This window comes from Sinohyriopsis cumingii, chromosome 1, assembly GCF_028554795.1.
Source record: "Sinohyriopsis cumingii isolate HCF-2022 chromosome 1, ASM2855479v2, whole genome shotgun sequence".
NCBI classification, from domain to species: Eukaryota; Metazoa; Mollusca; class Bivalvia; order Unionida; family Unionidae; genus Sinohyriopsis; species Sinohyriopsis cumingii.
Window position 1 is genome coordinate 26,570,257 of NC_142961.1, and position 20,783 is coordinate 26,591,039.

General features: G+C 36.1%; 1 protein-coding gene across 1 annotated transcript in view; it reads left to right on the forward strand.

The window, feature by feature from the left end:
• LOC149806578 (nucleotide sugar transporter SLC35D2-like) overlaps positions 1-20,783 on the forward strand; it is a 79,227-nt gene that overhangs the window by 39,180 nt on the left and 19,264 nt on the right. Inside the window, exons 7-9 of the mRNA XM_089954903.1 lie at positions 2,041-2,143; positions 7,001-7,093; positions 13,589-13,735. Of these exons, the coding sequence (XP_089811029.1) occupies positions 2,041-2,143; positions 7,001-7,093; positions 13,589-13,735 (343 nt within the window). The remainder of the gene's footprint in view (positions 1-2,040; positions 2,144-7,000; positions 7,094-13,588; positions 13,736-20,783) is intronic.

The window sequence follows — 20,783 nt, forward strand, 5'->3', positions numbered from 1 at the left end:
TATTTTTTAATTATTGTTAATTTAAAATTTGAGGATTCATTCTAAAGAGACTTTTGGAAGAAGAAAAAAAATTCTCCATCCAATGTCAAAAGGATGATTGTGCTAAATTATCTGACTGTATATTATCATAGGTCTGTAATTCTTTGGACTTTCAGGTTTGTTTTGACACTGTACATTAGGATTTTAGTCAGCAAATCAATCTTTAAAAAATATTCTAATTGCTTTTGATACAGTCTCAGTTATTTGTATATCATTTATAAAAAGTAAAGATAGTTCATGTTTTATGTAAAAGTAAAGAAAAATAATGTATTTTTTTGAGTATCTCTTCAAGACCTTTTTAAGGCATGTCTAAGACACAGCATATTAAACTGTTCATACATTGTCTATCCAGCCAGCCAGCCATTGAGCCAGCCAGCAACTTTGTTGTCTGTATAATAGTTTTATTTTAAGAGCACAGCCTTGACCTAACTTCATGGATGACATGCCCATTGTGTAGGGAAGAAAAACATTTTTGGGTGGAAAAGGTTGAAGATGAAAGTCACAGTGACTAATAGAAAGCTTTTTCTATGAAAACTTTGATTTTAGACTATATTGGCTAACCAGACTTCAGGGATGGTTTGCTTTTGGAGAGAGAATAAAAGCTAGTAATTTTAGTATCAAAATGTCAGTCATCAATATACAAGGGAAATAATTTCTGTAAAACAAGGTGATTACAAACAACATACCTGCACCAAGCTTGGTAATGGCTTGTTGTTTGTACAGGGCAGAATAAGCTATAAGTGTTTCGGTTGAAAACTCTTAGGTTAAAGTTATAGCAGCCCAAAGAAAAAAGGTTAATCACTAAAAGTACCTTTACACTTCGTTGTGCATTCAATTTCCTCCATCTGCCTTAAGCAAATTTCACCCTTACTGCTTCATCTGCCTTCATGCCTAATGTTGCACAATGTCTGCCCACTGCCAACACAACACAGCATTTACCCAGAATTTGTACATACATTACCATCATGCTATCAAGAGTAATGTATGCCTTTCTAAACTCTGTTTGTGTGCCTTTCAGCAACAAGGTTTCCATTTGTAATCTGATCAAAAATCCCTTGTTTCATTAGGATAACAACCACCATCAGAAAAGCTTCCAGCTTAACAGAATGTCAGGTTCTGGTCAGATAACAATTCTGAACATTTTGATAGAAAATAAAGTTCCATGCACAACACCTATACCAAGTGGAATAAATTTAATGTGTCATTTTGTATTGAATTACATAAAACGATTGACAAAACAATAGAAAACAAAGTTCCATGCACAACACCTATACCATGTAGAATAAATATGAAGTGTCATTTTGTACTGAATTACATGAAAAAAGATTGACAGTTAATAGAAAACAAAGTTCCATGCACAACACCTATACCATGTGGAATAAATATAAAGTCATTTTGTACTAAATTACATGAAAAGATTTGACAGTTCATAGAAAACAAAGTTCCATGCACAACACCTATACCATGTGGAATAAATATGAAGTGTCATTTTGTACTGAATTACATGAAAAAAGATTGACAGTTAATAGAAAACAAAGTTCCATGCACAACACCTATACCATGTGGAATAAATATAAAGTCATTTTGTACTAAATTACATGAAAAGATTTGACAGTTCATAGAAAACAAAGTTCCATGCACAACACCTATACCATGTGGAATAAATATGAAGTGTCATTTTGTACTGAATTAAATGAAAAGATTGACAATTCACAGAAAACAAAGTTCCATGCACATCACCTATACCATGTGGAGTAAATATGAAGTGTCATTTTGTACTAAATTACATGAAAAGATTGACAGTCCATAGAAAACAAAGTTCCATGCACATCATCTATACCATGTGGAATAAATATGAAGTGTCATTTTGCACTGAATTACATGGTGTGTGACAAGATTGCATGTGAGTACATTATCATAGTATTGTTTGTCAGAACTTCATTCACTCTAGAAGCAAATGTACAAATGTTATGTAACTATTTTTGATCATTTTCTTTTCAGTGCTGATCTAGCATTTGACCTTGTTGGATATGTCTTTATAGTTGTGAGTGATCTGTGCACTGCTGCTAATATTGTATACATCAAACAGAAAATTGATGCAAAGGTAAGCCACTTTGTTGTATAATAATTTACTGACATTTCTCTAATTTTTATACTTCAGTAGTTTAATATATGTTTTCTTAGATTCATTGTTGTTTTTGTTTTTTGCACCACATGCACCACACATGCGTATTTACTACATACATTTATGGACCACTGTGACAACTAGTTGTTGTTCAGACTCTAATCCTACAGAAGTTTTAATTAATTTTTGTTGCAAATGGAGAAAGGATGTGCATGGAATGCATGGGGAGAGAAAAGCTCTCAAATCATATTATTCAGGTTACTGCCATTGCATATCCAGATGACTTAGATTACATTTTTGTTCAAGTCAGTGTAGACTCTTGCACATTGACCTATTCAGGTTGCAAAGTAGTTGTAGTTGATTGGTTACTGATGGGTTTGACTAAGTCAGTTTCCAGGGCATGAAAAATAAATTGTCCTGATAAATGGTGGGTAAGAATGAGTGACTTTTCCGAACACGACAGCATGACAGCACAAAGTTATAGTCAGAGTGCAGTTCTGTGGCCTGATGACAAGCAGCAATATGAACACATTTCAAGGTACGGGTTTTGGGTCAGTGACTTGAAGAGGAAAGAAATCAAAGAAAATATCTGTGCATCTTGTATTTCATTCATTGATGAAGTTGGATGTAATGAAGGGAATTCTACATTTTGTACCAAAACATTGTTTTGTTCTGACTTATTTTTGATAGTTACAAGTGAAATTTTAATTTAGCAAACACCGCTGTACAAAGGACAATGGATCAGCAACAACAGTTCTTTTCTAATTTTCACTTTAATATTGAAGCTCTGTAGAAAGTTCATAAAAGAGGACATATTTATGTGTTCTTATTAGTAACCTTTTTATTCAGGTTTGCATAGAACTCTCAACTCTGATTTAGAATTTGAACATCTGAATTTTAGCGGGACTAGTCAAACATCAGCCTGTTTTGCAGCATCCAACATGCATCAGCTTCATTGCACAAGTTTTTTATTACTACTTTTCCCAAAATATTATTGGCTTCCCATGAAACTGAATAAATTTTGAAATTTAGGTTTCTTTCTTAGTTCTATTCATGATTGACTCATAAACTAGGTGAATGTATACATCTCATTAGTACCACATCCTTGCAACAAATGAAGGTCATGTGATCTACATTTTACATTTTCTGGCGTAGAAGAAATTTGTGTTTACCTCATGACCATATTGGCTATTTGCACCCTGTACATACTGTTATACCTGGACTCATGAAACTTAAGGATGCATCTTTATAAATATTACACCCTTATCACAAAAATGCATCACAGTGACCCATATTTCATGCTTCTCTGACTTTGGTAAATTTTGCATTATATGTGGGTGGGTAGATAGGTAGGTAGGTAGGTAATGTATGTATGTATGTATGTATGTATGTATGTATGTATGTATGTATGTATGTTTTGTACCACACACATGTATTTACCACATATAACGTTATGGACCACTGTGACAGTTAGCTGTTCAGACCCAAATATTACAGAAGTTTTAATTAATTTTTGTTGTAAATGGAGTTTACCTTGAGTTTAAGAAAGCTTTTGATTTAGTTGACTGTATATACTTGCATGGAAACTTGAAATGTACAAATGTTCTTATTTATCACTTGTGGTTCAAATCATACCTATCAGACAGAATCCAAAAAGATGTAATTGGTACATTAAATCAGAGCTGATGTCCATCAACAAAGGAATTCAACAGGGATCTATTTGTAGGGCCATTCTTATTCATATTGTTTAAAAATGACTTGCCCTTGTACAGTGTGACCCCACTATAACACGGTAGTTCGGAGCCTTAGAACCCAACCATTTTATAGACCGAACCATGTTAAAAGCAACCAGGTCAGTTAGCTGAAGAAAATTATGCATGTACCCCAACAAATGTGGTGGTTGTTAGGCAATAAATGTGGGTGGTAAAATACGTGCTTCATTGGCACAATTACCATCTTAAATTGATACATATCAAATGGGAAATACACCTGTTGTGAAAACAGATAAGGCATAGATAATATTTTACTTTATTTAGAGAACCATGGATTGGTACATATACGTGTATACTGTTTATATTTACAGGTCTTATATATAGCTTGAATAGAGTATCAACACCGTGTATTCACCCGCGAATCTCATCGTGTACAATGAATCCACAATGCAAGTAATTCCATTGAAAAAATCCACATAGATTTAAAATATTCAGTAATTTTGTCACAGGTCATATAGGTCTGAATTCAGTGGATAAACATAGCACAATCACGTAACGAATGATGAAGCACATTTACTTTTCAGTATGTCCCAAGTCGGTAAAAGTAGTTTGTATTTTAAGCCGCCATTGGTAGCATTCATAAGCACAAACTTTTCCCTGCAAAAAGGAACTTTCACAGCACAGTAAACATGTTCCAGTCACGTTGGAAAATGAAAAAATTCATCAGATTCCATTGCTTTTATTTAAATTTGGTACTGACTTCTTTGAAGAAAAGTTATTGAAGAACGTAGTCGGCTTTCCTTGATGAAATATACATGCGTTATTGAAGTCACTGCTAAAGGCCAGCTTTAGGGAACCAAACAAATGCCCATTTCTTATTGTGGCGGCATCATCAAATAATTGTATTGCATGATTGAGACTGAGGTTTTTTTTTATTTGCTTAGTATGTTTTCATAACAGTCAGTGCTTCCAAGTTAATGTTTTCTTTGAAATTTCAGCAGACTGTTTTATCTGGGTACATTTTTAAAAAAGGAATTTGCTGTTGTTTGGTCAATCATAGTTACACCTCCTCCCTGCCTATTGAATAAACCAACAAGTAAGTTTTTTTTTTTTTGTGGTTGCGGAGTGATGCTGCCTTTCACTCAGTTTAACAAAGGGTCAACGGACTATAGAGATGCAGGTGTTCTGGTCTGATGACAAGGATTATTACAGAACATGTGGGTGCTCTGAAGGATTTAATTCTGAGTGGAAAGAAGAGGAATTTTACATACCATCCACACACAAATGTCATCTGTGAAAATATGTTAGTTACTAGCAAGCGGCCAAAAATCGGATGAAAGATAGATTACGAGATAATGCCTTCGTCCGGTTGATCTCTGCTACCAGAACTGTCACCAACAAGAAAAAAGTGGATATCTCACAACATACAGTACTCACGCTAGATATCAAGATAAGTGGATTATGATAATACACTGTTAAGATGGTTTGTCAGTATGGACAAAGAAATTGCTTATGTAACTAGATAAATTTCAGTGCATTTTATATCAGGTTTGCAGCTTCCTTTCATTCTCCACTCTAAATTAATGCTTGTATATACAAGTTTAAACAGCCAACAATGTCGCCAATAAAAAAAATCGCCAGATGGTATATTTTGCTGCCAATAAGAAAAATATAATCGCAGTTTGCGACATTGGCGAAGCCCTACGTGAACCTAGAATAAACATTTTACACTTTATTTTTCATACTTTAAAAAAAATATATATATAAAATTTCAGGAGCCATGCACAACCTCTTCCCCAAAATAATAATAAACTTTTTACAAGTTTGTTTTGGTACTTTTCAGAAAGATTTTTTTTCATGTGCGAGAAAAATACATGTATATAAAATTTCGGGAGATACGCCAAGACCGTGTTATATCCGAATTTGCGTTATAACGGATTTTGCTATAGCTGGGTCACACTGTATGTACAACAGTCAAACACCAGTCTATATGCAGATGATACTACAACAAACAACACAACCCTTGACCTAATGGCAGTCAGGTCCAGGAAACAATTATCCCATACTAGAATTAAGAACAACTTAGGCATTACGGATTAACTCCAAAGACAAATATTGTACCCAACCCCTTGACTGCAGCCTTGTCATAAGATTTCTAATTGTGACATTAATGGCATTGTGCAGGTATTCACAAAAGATGAGGTCTCATACAAAGCTGTCAATGACTAGGTATGTCTATGACTGTTTCCTTTGAAGAGTATTCACTAGGTATGTCTATGGCTCTTTCCTTTGAAGAGTATTCACTAGGTATGTCTATGACTGTTTCCTTTGAAGAGTATTCACTGGGTATGTCTATGACTGTTTCCTTTGAAGAAAGAAAGGTTAAATTGAATGAGTATTCACATGACTTGAGTACTGTAATGTACTTTAGTTTGTTATAGTCTATAACCTACATGATCTGTCAAATTTAGACAACTAGTAGCCGGCATTTTTAAAAAATATTTTTATAAGTCTTTAGTCTTACGATGTCTTGGTTTTACAAAGGATTAAATAAAGATCATTGATACTTGTCTTTTTTATAACATGGTTGTTCATAGCAGCTTTATTAAGAAGCATTATTAAGAATAAACAACCTGTACATTGCGGACCTTCCTAAGTGGTCATGTTTATGAAGGGTTAAACTAAAGTTAGTGACATTTATATGTATATTTTTGTGAGGCAGCCATATATAGCAGTGCCAAAATGCATATTGTATCTAAAAAAATCATTGCTGCTGGTGAGGTGGTTACTAATTGCAGTGTGCATTCATATAATTAAAATTATCATAATAAAATTATAAGTCACATAATCAACATTATTCACTGATGAAGGGAGTGTGATATTGCCAAAATTTTGAACTATTAAGATATTTATGCTCTGAGTATGGGAAATTACTAATGATCATGAATTATCCAGATCAAGGAAGCAACCTTTTCAGTTGCATATTAAAATTGGTCTCTGCATAACAATTGTAAATAACAACAGATTTCTCATAGTAGAGGGCACTCAATACAGGTTTTTCTGTAAAAATAATACTCATAATCATAAATAATTAATTAAATAAAGTTTATCTTATTCATTTCAGGACTTGGGCATATGTGGTCTGTTGTTCTACAATGGTCTTTTCATGATAATCCCAGCTACTGCAATAGCTCTATACCAGGATGAGTTTAATAAGGTAAACACAATTAACATTGATCCATTATTCAGCATCTGATATACTGGATCACACAGAAATCACTATCGCTGTGCTTTATGATGTTTCTAGATAACTTGCAGGATTTTATTATTGTATGTACAATTATATAACCAACTGAGATCTTAGACCCAGAGCTGTCATTGTGTTGGCAGATCAGGTTTTAGTTCTGTGCTGTATGCTTGATAGCCTGGGTGGAACATTGTAGACACTGATCTGCCATGCCTAATGATTATGTTAGCAGTTGATGACCAATAGAATTCATGATATGATTCTACTGCACAGTTTTGAATTTGAGAATGTCTGAATCTCTGACCTGTCATCTGATATATGGATCATGTGTTGTTATAATTTACAAATTCTTATGCTGATATTCTCATCTTGGAAAGTTTTTCAAAGGAAAGATTGGACCTCAAGCAGATGAAATACAAGTGTTAAAGTGAAATTTGTTGAAAACTGTGAAGCATAACCTATGCATTGGTGTGGGAGAGGGAAATCCCACCCAAGGATTAGAATTGGTAGGCAGGAATAAAGCTTTGTGAAACTTCTGTGTTCAAATTTTGATCACATCAGTGAAATTTCTCAGTTTTACAAGGCTAGCTTGTATCAACAAATTCTGATCTTACGGGTGGGATTTCTCTATCCCAGAAGGCTTTGCAAAGTTCATGTCCACAAATTCTAGTACTAAGGGTGGGATTTATCTATCTCACAAGGCTTTGCAAAGTTCCTGTGTACAGATTCAGATCCTGTGGGTTGGATTTCTCTATATCATCAGGCTTTGCAATGTTCCTGTTGACAAATTCTGATCCTAATGGTGGTATTTCTCTGTCCCTCAAGGCTTTACATCCATGATTTCATAAGCATTGTGGCATCATCTGCAGTGTCAGTGAGTAAACATATGTGAGATAGGCATATTCCACATGGCTTTGTCACATGGGCAGACAGTAATGTTAGGTATATTTAATTTGTGTTGTTGGTAGGTTTCTTTTCCCCATGATTATATAGTATGTGTAATTGTACTTAAACTTGACCTTGTCCAAAGTCAAGTTCTTTGTGTACCTGGCCAATAAATTTTTAATGTTGTAAACAAATAATACATTGATAATATTTTCTGAATGAGTGCAAGTGAATATTATGCTCATTATCAGTAGAGGCAAACATGTTTATTTGGGTCTGGGTATAGGTTTTTGGTATTCCCCACAGAATAATTTGTGTTATCTTCTGTTTACCACATTCTTTGTTATACTTTTAGTGAGACATTTTATCTGTTGGCAACCTAGAATGTTCTAGAAATGAACTTTGGGCCTACATCCATGCTGTAATTTAATTAGAAGTTTATTCATTAGGACTGGATAGAACATTTTGGATTATTTGGGATTTAATTCATGTTACTGTAAAAAAAAATTAAATTATTATTTTGTATTATAGGAAAATAAATTATTTGTTGAATTTTACAAAATATGTTTTCTTCTTCTCTCTTTCCTATCACTTAGTTTAAGACCATGGAGTCGTAAGAGTATCAAACATATGTTGGAATGTAAGAAATAGTTGTTGTGGCATCAGTGTTTTGAAGTCTGATACAGAGAGGGACATTATGGAATGAAGCATTAGACATTGCATTCCACAGAGCCCTTGTGGATTCTGTATACCGCATGGTATGTCATTAGACTCTGCATTCCACAGAGCCCTTGTGAGTTCTTTATACAGCATGGTATCTCATTAGACACTACATTCCACAGAGTCCTTGTGGGTTCTTTATACAGCATGGTATGTCTTTAGACACTGCATTCCACAGAGTCCTTGTGAGTTTATATATTATGGTATGTCATTAGACACTACATTCCACAGAGTCCATGTGGGTTCTATATACAGCATGGTATGTCTTTAGACTGCATTCCACAGAGCCCTTGTGAGTTCTTTATACAGCATGGTATCTCATTAGACACTACATTCCACAGAGTCCTTGTGGGTTCTTTATACAGCATGGTATGTCATTAGACTGCATTCCACAGAGTCCTTGTGGATTCTGTATACCGCATGGTATGTCATTAGACTCTGCATTCCACAGAGCCCTTGTGAGTTCTTTATACAGCATGGTATCTCATTAGACACTACATTCCACAGAGTCCTTGTGGGTTCTTTATACAGCATGGTATGTCATTAGACTGCATTCCACAGAGCCCTTGTGAGTTTATATATTATGGTATGTCATTAGACACTGCATTCCACAGAGTCCATGTGGGTTCTATATACAGCATGGTATGTCTTTAGACACTGCATTCCACAGAGCCCTTGTGAGTTCTTTATACAGCATGATATCTCATTAGACACTGCATTCCACAGAGTCCTTGTGAGTTCTTTATACAGCATGGTATGTCATTAGACATTGCATTCCACAGAGCCCTTGTGAGTTTATACTTAGAAAGTGAGCTCTGATGGTCCAAAGGCCCTACTTAGAAAATGAGCTCTGATGATCCAAAGGTCCTACTTAGAAAGTGAGCTCTGATGGTCCAGAGGCCCTACTTAGAAAGTGAGCTCTGATGATCCAAAGGTCCTACTTAGAAAGTGAGCTCTGATGGTCCAAAGGCCCTACTTAGAAAATGAGCTCTGATGGTCCAAAGGCAAAACTCTTCATTGCACAGTCAAACAACATGCACATAATGATCTGCACAACATTTCCATTATATGACACAATATTGTTCTTAGTCTTGCATCTTCCTCCACTTTGCTTTTGAGATGCATTCTGTCAGTATATGCATTATTTCTCACCCATGCGACAGAGAACTCTAGTTGTTTTGCTGACTTTACCTTTCGTGTCTCAGTCATGGTGTCCACACACTAGGAACTACTTTTCAAACTAAGAAGCACTTGCGTCTGCTGTGCCTGACAGTTATCATCCCACTGCCCTCATTGTCATATTTGTATTAATACATGTTTGCAAATAATAGCACCTGTCTCAAAATGCTCCAAGCACAATATATACAACACATAACAATTCTAAGTTGTTGGGTTTTTTTCTTGATTTTTTTTCTTCTTTTATAAGAGTGGCATATACTGTATATACTTGCGTATAAGCTGAAAAATTTAGGAAAAAAAATAAGGCCTGGAAGAAGGGGGGTCAGCTTATCTGCAGGCCAAGGTCCAAGTCTGAAATTTTTTAATGCGTTTTTCCCTCAATTTTTAGTATTTATTGTTTCTGTTGATTGCCGAAGATGAGATCACATGCCTAATGATGCCACATGGCTCATAAGATTTGTGCTGTCGTGAAGTGAAACAAATATTTTATTTCTAACTTAAGTGGTAGGATAATGAATGAAAAACATGTTTTAACGTATTGACGTCTATTTGACAGATGTCCATCCACCAGAAAATGCAGCCATACGTGTTCTTTGAGCCACTGTGGTGTGTGTATTTTCCAAAAGAACCGCCATATTAGTAATCTCCAGTCAAGTATTTAACCCTCAGCTAATCAGTAATCATTGAACTCTGCGGTATCGTACAAATGCACGCTAGCTTATTTCAGTGTAAATATGAAAAGAATCTACGTAAAAAAAATAAAAGAATTACGATACTGAAGGTATATACGACAAACATTTTGATTGAGAGTAGAAATACATGTACGATAGTCTTAAAGGAACAATATCGAGAGGCTCCATAGGGGTTTGTTGTGCGCACGCTTAGGAAGGGTAAATAACGGGGCAATATACAAGTCAGCGTGAATAATTGTAAAACAATATAATTTGTGGAATTTCTTTGACAGGTGTTTTAGAAGTAATCGGCAGCCATAGTTTATATACTACTGTTGTTTAGTTATTAGTAAAGCAAAGTGGTTTGTTAGCAGTTGAGTGTTGTACAATAGCTACCATATGCTTAATCTGTGGTAAATGCCTCGGGGTTAATATGCAGAGATCTCGCTAAGATTTTAAAACTAGGAGTCCACGACTCCCATTTTGGTAAAAATAGGAATCCCACCATCAAAAGTTGCAGTCCCTTCTTTCCTACAGAATCAACATAAATGTACGTGCATCTAGTTTTAGAAGGAGAAGTTTTCGTAATGTAATCACTCACTATAATATAGCTTCATTACAAATGGTCCATTGACATGATCGCAATCTTTTTGGTTTATTTATTTGTCTACGTCCTTGTAGTAGTTTTAGGCAATTATTAAATAGTATCTTATTTGCTGTTTAGACCTTAAAGTGCATCTCGCGAATTCCACAACAAAGCATTGTCCCATACGTTTTATGACCTATGTAATTTTCAATCTGAAGTTAAATCTATAATAAAATAATACCTTGGCTTTGCTTTCAATGATCTGTATATTTTTCTGAAAATAGTTGCCCGATGGTTTAGAAAACAGACAATCTAATAAACTGGTACATCCCAGACTTAGCGAAGTCCGCCATTATTTCCCGTTAGGCTGAATGGTTCACTTAGAAATTCAAACTAATTTTATGATGAAATAGTGTACACAAGGCAGTTAATAATCACCGATTCTGATCTTAAAACACAAGTTTGTATGTTTTATCATTAAAGGGTATCATGCAGGAAAATAGTTGCTACCTTACTCGGAAAAGGGTTAATGGTCAATCAGCTATCAAAACATATGCTTGTGAATGGGTAAGAATTTGTTTGTCAACGTAATTGATATCAAAACTAGGCCTAGCTACTGATGTATTAATGAATACATTTTGCAACAACACTAGAACTAACCCGGCTAAGGCGAGCTGCATTTAAAAAAAAAGTATGGTCAATCAGTGTACCTCTTAAATAGCTCTTGTTCGTCCAATCCAAGTCATGACTTATTCCAAACACTAAGCTAGGCATCACACACTTTCTTACAATTGGCTACTGTCCTATCCAAACTATCAATGCTAGCAATTTTAGCACTCTTCTGAATCTCGTTACAATCTTCGTAAGTTTGCCGTTTAACCCCAAAATACTTATCCAAATTACGAATGGCATTTTGTCTAAGTCTCAACATGTCTTGATTCTCGTGCACTACTTATTCCGATACATTCGGAAATGAACACAGTAACGAAAGCTCAAGTTGTTTATTTGATGTACTTTTATAAATGACCACATGTACATCTTTGGGTCTTTCTGACTCTGAAATCAATGACTGTAAATATCAGTACATTTTCGCATCCGGCCGCGAGTCAAACAAAGCCTTTGATCTTGCCGCACAGCTATTGCATCATGTTCTTTTTGATGTACTCTTATAATGGCAACATGTATGTACAGTCACTGAATTCTGTCATTGTAAATATCAGCATAGCTAATTAATCATCACATTTTCCCACAAAGCAGATGGCTGAAGCAGGACTGGCAAGTCTTTGAAATTTGCCGCACACCTATAACATGCGTACGGAGGACTCCCGCCTCAGGGATTGTCTGCGTCCCAGATCAAAAAATTGGCGTCCAAATACGTGTAATTAAGAGTTTCCGAGGTCTCTGATAGGTTTGTTTTGTTGTACAATGCCAGTGACTTTACTAATCAGATGTATTGTTTAATGAGATATGGTTGTGGACATGGTTTCTGCTCAGTTATAAACTGTCACAATGCTTGAATAATGTCCACGCTGAAACCTAATCATATTTTGATCAATTGAATCACACTATTGGATGACCATGATGACAATGACGACGTATATGATGAAAGTACGCCTGTAACAGAAGCCGAGTTTCGTGAACTGTTTGGCGAGTCTGATACAGAGCCAGATTTTGAAGGATTCTAAAAGTGATAGAACTTTGATAATTCATGATTTTAGAATGAGGATTAATTAAATTTCCATTAAGACTTAACACTTTAGAATTGTTTTTATTTCAACATATAAATTAGCTTTCTTACTTTCATTTTATTTAATAATGTGATTTGCTGAAATAAATGTATTCAGAACTCACTTTGTGCATCTTGTAATGTACCGGTAGTCTAGAAATTATGGGTCGGCTTATACGCGGGTCATGCACTTTATAACAGTTTTACTACTTCAGTTTGGGGGCTTGGCTTATATGCGAACGGGCTTATACGCGAATATATGCGGTACATCTAAATTGTGCTTAGATAATTATTCAGATTTTCATAGAAGAGTACAAGACCTGAAGACCTTTAAAGAAAGTGATAGACAATAATAGTAGGTGATTAAAACTCCGTGTTGAATCTGCTAACTATATTTAAAAAATGCAGGGTTTTTATAATTGGAAAAAATTGGGTGAGGAAGATAATCTGTGTTAGTGTTTGTACAAAGACAAGGAAATCCCAGTCCCAGAGTTACATTATTTGTCTCGTGGGGAGAAAAATAATGTAACCCCATGACTGGAATTTCCTTGTCTCAGTGCAAACCCCAACATAGGTTCTATTAATCTCAATCTGTGCACAAATGTGAAGCAGCACTCATTTCTGATAGGCATTGTCAGTATTATGCTACAGATTTAGTGAAGTCAAAATAAACATGATGTTTTCTTTGTTTTTTCCAGATGAAGGACTTCTCAGACTGGTTCAATGTTTGGTTTTTGCTGCAGTTTGGTCTATCCTGTGTAATGGGATTTATCCTGAACTACTCAACAATGCTTTGTACTGATTATAACTCAGCACTTACAACAACAATTGTTGGTGTTTTCAAAGTAAGACATCCCATGTATATTTTATCCCAATTATTTTAATAGCGGCAATTACTTATGATGTTATTGTACAGCTATCTATTTTTGTGAAGAAGAGTCAGTATGACCTTTTGCACACCTCTTTGATGGTCATGGGTAGAAGGTAGATATTACCTGTCATATTTTTCACAGATGCCATCTGTGTAGACATTTACCAAAACCATCACCAGAAAAATTATGCCTCTATCAGCTTACTGTAAATAAAACAGTCTGGTTTTAGTTAGTCTCGTGTTACACCTGTTCATTCCTTTTCATTAAGAAAAACTCTGTGGTCCTCTTTCCCTCATTTTTAAAGAGCTTCTAAGGCTAACTCATGTTCTATCTTTTTGGGGTGGGTATGCGGTACAAAACTGCATACAAGCAGGTGAGTTTTGCAGCAATAACAAGTGATTTAATGGACAATGTCAGGAAAGTCTGTGTGGTGCTGTGGCCACAAGTAGGGTCCTTGGGATACTCACTCACACAGACTGCATAACGTGTTCAAAGTGCACATGGAAAAAGCATTGCACTTTTTGCAATGTATGGCCTTCTGGGGCCTGGAATCTGGCTGATTTAAAATGTATATGTCGAGGATGGAGGAACCCTTTCTCTCTCATTCCCACTCATTTAGGAATTTTCTGGATATTCTTTCAGGTCATGTTTGTTGTGGCCAAGATCTTTGGCAATCTGTGAACCTGCTCCAGAAGGAGGGACTAGACATTTGAGGAGTCGATGGACTTCCCTGTTGGGAGGAGAAGACAAACAATCATCACATTCCAAACAAGATGTCCACCTCAGGTAGTGGGTTGGAGAAGTAGAGCAGCAAGTTGCACATCCCATTATGGGAGTACTGCAATTAGAGTTGAGCACCATGACAGATGTGTTGCTCCCTCCTGTCCCACCATCACCTCACCACCAGGTGGCCTTCACATTGAAAATGCCCTCACACAGCCCTCAGGGTGGTTAGAGACCCCTGTTGTAGAGGGTGGTTTGTTTCTCATTCAGTGATGAGACCCTTTTCTCTTCTGCCAGCTACTGGGCATATTCCCATGAAATGACCTACCAAGCCTCTCCAGCTGGATGCTGATGGAGCCAAAGTGGGTTTTTATGTGTGAGCCTAGGCATACTTTCCCATCAAAATGATTTATGCCATGGAGCAGAACACCTGGTTACTTGTAACCAATTGTTTGCATGCCGACCTGTTCTCAGTTACTTCCATTAGTATACTGAGAGAGGCCTCATTCAATCCAGCTGCCTAACAACGAATTCTGGAATCTGTGGCCAAGATGCCCCAGCATGCACTTTCTGTTGCCATAGCATTGTCATTGGAATTTCCACAATGATGCTGCATTTTAGTCATCAAAGATCTTGCTTAACCACAGAACAGACTTTCTAAGAGCTGCTCTGCTAGATGCCAAGACTCTCATGACTTGCTGGATCATTAGAATAAGGTGTTGTTGTGTCATGATCTCAGACAACATGTCCGCCATAGCAAATCTATAATGTCAGGGAGGCGTACATGCCCCATGTCTTTGTGTGGAGGTCTGGGACTGCTTCATCTGGGCATTCTCAGAGGATGTCGCAATCTGAGTTTGCCACATTCTGGGCAACATGAATGTATTAGCGGAAAGGCTGTCCAGAACAGGCTGTGTTGTCCTCACAGAATGGTCTCTTCACAGCCAGCAACAAACTTTCCTTTTTCGTGTCTCTGTCCTGGATCAGAGAGCATGGGCAGTAGATACATTCAGCTTCCAGTAGGATCTCCTATTCAATTATGCCTTCCCACTGTTCTGACGGCTACCACAAGTTCCTGCAAAAAGTCAGAACTTCCACTGCTCAGATCATTCCTATTGCCCCACTGTGGCCCCAGCGATCATGGTTCAATGTTCTAGACTTATTGATCGATTGACCCAGGTCTCTACATCATTTGTGGGATCTCCTGCCGCAACACTGGTTATCCCTCCACAACAACAGCCCACACATTCTCTACCTGCACATCTGGCTCATTTCAAGCAATCTCTGCACCAAAACAAGTTTTTGGGCCAAGTTACCAGTTGCATCATTTGGGCTTTGACACCCAAGGTCTATGATGCTAGGTAGTTAATTTTCTGTGATTGGTGCAGTAGGAAACACATTGATCCTGTCGGCTCTTCCATAACTTTCAATGCTGATTTCCTTTTGCTCCTTTTTGAGACCCAAAGATATTCAGTATACACAATCGAAGGCTATTGAGCTGCCATCTTCAAGGCACTTAAATTCTCTTAGGGCACAGAAATCATTTCAGATTTGCAACTTGTTGATCTTATTAAGTATTTGAGCTCCAGTGACCTGTCTCCTGCTCTTTTATGCCCAGATGGATGCTTTCTAGTGTTTTATGGTCATTAACCAAAGCCTGCTCGAACCACTGAGTGAAGCTTTCTTTCAAGACCTCACACTCAAAATGGTGTTCCTACTTGCTCTCATTTCTGCAAGACAAAGAAGTGAGATTCATGCCTTGTCTATTGACACTGGCTGTCTTTGGTTTAATGGGAACTATAGTTCTGTTTTGTTTCTTTGCCAACTGGCATTTGTTGCTACAAATTAAGTTGCCTTTGGTAGCTCTCCTTACCTATAGACATTCCCAGTCTCAGTCAAATCTGTGCTGGGGATAATCAAGATAGACTATTTTGCCCCATTTATTGCTCTCAGCTTCTATCTTAATGCCACCAAAGCAAAAAGAAATGGTAGGAAACGGCTGTTCCTCCCTCTTAAGGGCTCTGTAGACATTTTGACTGGCACTGGCTTGGCACCACAATCAAAAGAGCACATCAGTCCCTCACTGATCGAAACCTCTCCTTTTTATTACTAAAGGTTCATGAGGATTGAGCCATTGCTACCTCATGGGTCTATATTAATCTTTCCTCCTTGAAGGATGTCATGAAGTCAGCTTTTTTGCATTCCCATACTACCTTTTCCTCCCTTTACCTTTGCCACAACAGAGTGCAGGCAGTTTTTATCTGGAGCCCATTGTTATTGTACAACATATGGCTCAGAGAGACATCAACCTTCCATAGATGGACCTCTCCCTCTATGGTTAGTACATTTAAGTTTCTCTGTTGTTGATCAGTTTGATGAGATCTTCAGCCTGGCTTTTCTCCAATCTGTGGGAGGGTGTATTTACATTGAAAGGATGGTAAGTTTTGGGCACAAAAATAAATTAGCTACACAATAGCAACAGATAAGTATTGCATACTTAAAATTAGTTTAACCCCCACCCCCAATCAAAAACTAATTATTCTTGTAGGTACATTAAAGGAAATTTGTCTGGATTGATTGGAAATGGTATGGTGGCAGTCATAATTAGATTTCCTATTGTTTAGAATACAAAGGATCTTAACATTAAGTGCTTGTTTCAGATAAAATTTATGAAACTCATCAGATATTTAAAGGATTCAAAGAGTTTCTTAAATTTCATTTGGGAAGGTCACTAACACATGGAAAGCTACTAGCAGCCCTTCTCACATTGGTCAATCTGAGACTGGAGCTCAAGCAGACAGGCAAGACGTGCGAGTGTCTATAAAGGCCAGTGCCTTGATCACTCAGCCACCTTGTGGCACCCCAAATTTCATTTGAAAAGAGCACCAGTATGAAATTATGGTTATCACATGATAAGGAATATTGAATTTCTTTGACAGAATGGTAAAATACCTTGAAATATTTTTGGGTGTCTTGGTTGTTATGCCTTTGTCCTGCATGACATCGTAACATTGTCCATGATGTTATGAAGTCTTGCCATGTGTATTACAAATAGAAAAATTGTAATGTGGATATATTGGCTTAAATAACTTCAGTGTTTTGTGATAAATTGGGAATAAGATTTTTAAAATTTAGACTTTTGAGTTTTCTGCTTCCCTGACCAAATTTCATGGTATGGTCCTACATCTGGTGTCTTTCAACCTTTGCCTCAAAATTAGTATATAGACATGGATATTTTCAGGCACTGTTCATGCAGCTGTATTGAAACTGATGGTGAGATGCATCTCTATGAGTGCCACACCCTTGCAACAACAGAACCTCATACATCCTTTATTTAATATTTTACTGGCTTTGGTTACATTTTTCCATTTGGTTCATGACCCTTTTCATGAGTTTTTGGCATACTATATGTGTAATATTTTACCTTGGATCATGAACCTTTTTGATGGTATGCATCTTGATAAATAGTACAACTTTATTGCAAAATGAGTTCTCCATGGCTGATATTTCATGTGTCTGTGATTTTCTTGAAATTGTGTTTTTATGTTCTATGTTGCGTATGTTTGAAACTTGATAATTGGATGCATCTGTTGGTAATATACCGTTACAGCCAAAGAAAGTGACAGTGAACTAATTTTCATGTTTTATTAAAATAAATCAAGTATTTGTATTTGGCTCATGATATACCCCCCTATCCTACACAGATGGCCCTTTCTAACCAGTGCAGATGCTGGTTGGGATAAATATGTTTTTCAGTGGTAAACTTTCCATATTAAAGACTGCATTGTATATAATGATTGGGTATACATTGTATATAATGATAGGAATGATAGGTTATACATTGTTTATAATGATAGGAATGATAGGGTATACATTGTATATAATGATAGGAATGATAGGGTATAAATTGGATATAATGATAGGAATGATAGGTTATACATTATTTATAATGATAGGAATGATAGTGTATACATTGTATATAGTGATATGAATGATAAAGTATACATTGTTTATAATGTTAGGAATGATAGGTTATACATTGTTTATAATGATAGGAATGATAGGGTATGTATTGTAAATAATGATAGGAATGAAAGGGTATAAATTGGATATAATGATAGGAATGATAGGGTATACATTGGATATAATGTTAGGAATGATAGGGTATACATTGTTTATAATGATAGGAATGATAGGGTATACATTGTTTATAATGATAGGAATGATAGGGTATACATCGGATATAATGATAGGAATGATAGGTTATACATTGTATATAATGATAGGAATGATAGGGGGTATACATTGTATATAATGATAGGTTATACATTGTATATAATGATAGGTTATACATTGTATATAACGATAGGTTTTACATTGTATATATTCATAGGTTAGATTCTGTATATAATGATAGGAATAAAAGGGGATATACGTTGTATATAATGGTAGGTTATACATCATAAATAATGATATACAATATACATTGTATATAATGGTAGGTTATACATTGTCTGTAACGATAGGGTATACATTGTATATAATGATAGGTTATAAATTGTATATAATGATAGTTACCCTCAACATTTGAACACATTTTTTATCTGTTTGGTTATGTCTGTCATGATCTTGGATGATGGGTTAGGAGTAAGAGACTGTGCATATTTATTATGTCTTTATCTTCAGAAGAGTTACTGCCCCTTTTGTTGAGAGTTTTTGCTCAGTTTGACTTGGAACTTGATGTATGACAGTCTTGTGAATGCAACTTACCTTGAAGTTTTCAGTTGATTGCCTTGAAACTGTGAACATGTTATTGGTATCTGATGGTTTGCATATTGGCAGATTACATGCTTTAGCAACTTTTTTTGTTTAGTTATAACCCTTTTCATTCTGCACGTGAATGTAATGTAATTTTTTGTGTAGGCAACTTGTCATGCAGTTTGTTTTGATTGATCTCTTTGAAACTTGGTATATAGTCATCACCTAAAGATGTGCATTTTAGGAAATCATTGTGAATTTTATAAGAGTTTTTGATCTTCTTGACTTCAGGCTGGGTGCACCATAAAAAACAAAAGTTTGTAAATGCCAGTACAGTCATAGTTTTCAGTGGCTTACTTTGATACTTGGTAGTCATGATGGTCATTTCCATCTGATGTGCATATTGATCTATCACATTACTTGTACTAATGTTAGAAATTAAGCACATTTTAGTCTGGAATGGCATTGGAGGTTGGAGTGAGATGCTGGCATTTCAGGGTTTCAGTATATATATATATATATATATATACACATTAATAATGGGTATTAGTGAGATTCAGGAATGGTCAGGGTATATTTACATCCATAATGGGGTAGGAGTGTGATGCCAGAAAGGTCCCGGTATATTTACATTAATAATTGGGTAGGAGTAAGATGCCAGAGAAGTCAGGGTATATTTACATCAATAATGGGGTAGGAGTGAGATGCAGGACAGTTCCGGGTATATTTACATTAATAATGGGGTAGGAGTAAGATGCCAGAAAAGTAATGGTATATTTACATCAATAATGGGGTAGGAGTGAGATGCAGGAAAGGTCAGGGTATATTTACATCAATAATGGGGTAGGAGTGAGATGCCAGAAAGGTCTGGGTTTATTTACATCAGTAACAGGGTAGGAATGAGATGCAGGAAAGGTCAGGGTATATTTACATCAGTAATGGGGTAGGAGTGAGATGCAGGAATTGTCAGGGTATAGTTAAATCAATAATGAGGTAGGAGTGAGATGCAGGTAAGGTCAGGGTATATTTAGATCAGTATATTGCTCACATATTGGGAAAGAAAGAGTACTGTTGTTTTTATATCAAAACATTTTGTAGTCAAGGTCACTAACTGATATAAGAAAAATTGTTTTTGCATAATAACTTTATTTCTGGATCACATGTCTTGATGGCTTGTACTTATAAGGACAAAGAAATCTATAGAAGACATTTCTGATACTGTGGTAACAATAGTCTCTGTACTTAAGTATCTTTACCAAATTTTGAGGTCATTTATACTGGATGGTATGTATCTCCAGAGTCAACAATGCCCTACTAGTGTCTGTTGAGGACTATGAAACAAAGGGTGGGTGTATAATGTGTCAGTCCAGAGTCAACAATGCCCTACTAGTGTCTGTTGAGGACTATGAAACAAAGGGTGGGTGTATAATGTGTCACTCCAGAATCAACAATGCCCTACTAGTGTCTGTTGAGGACTATGAAACAAAGGGTGGGTGTATAATGTGTCACTCCAGAGTCAACAATGCCCTGCTAGTGTCTG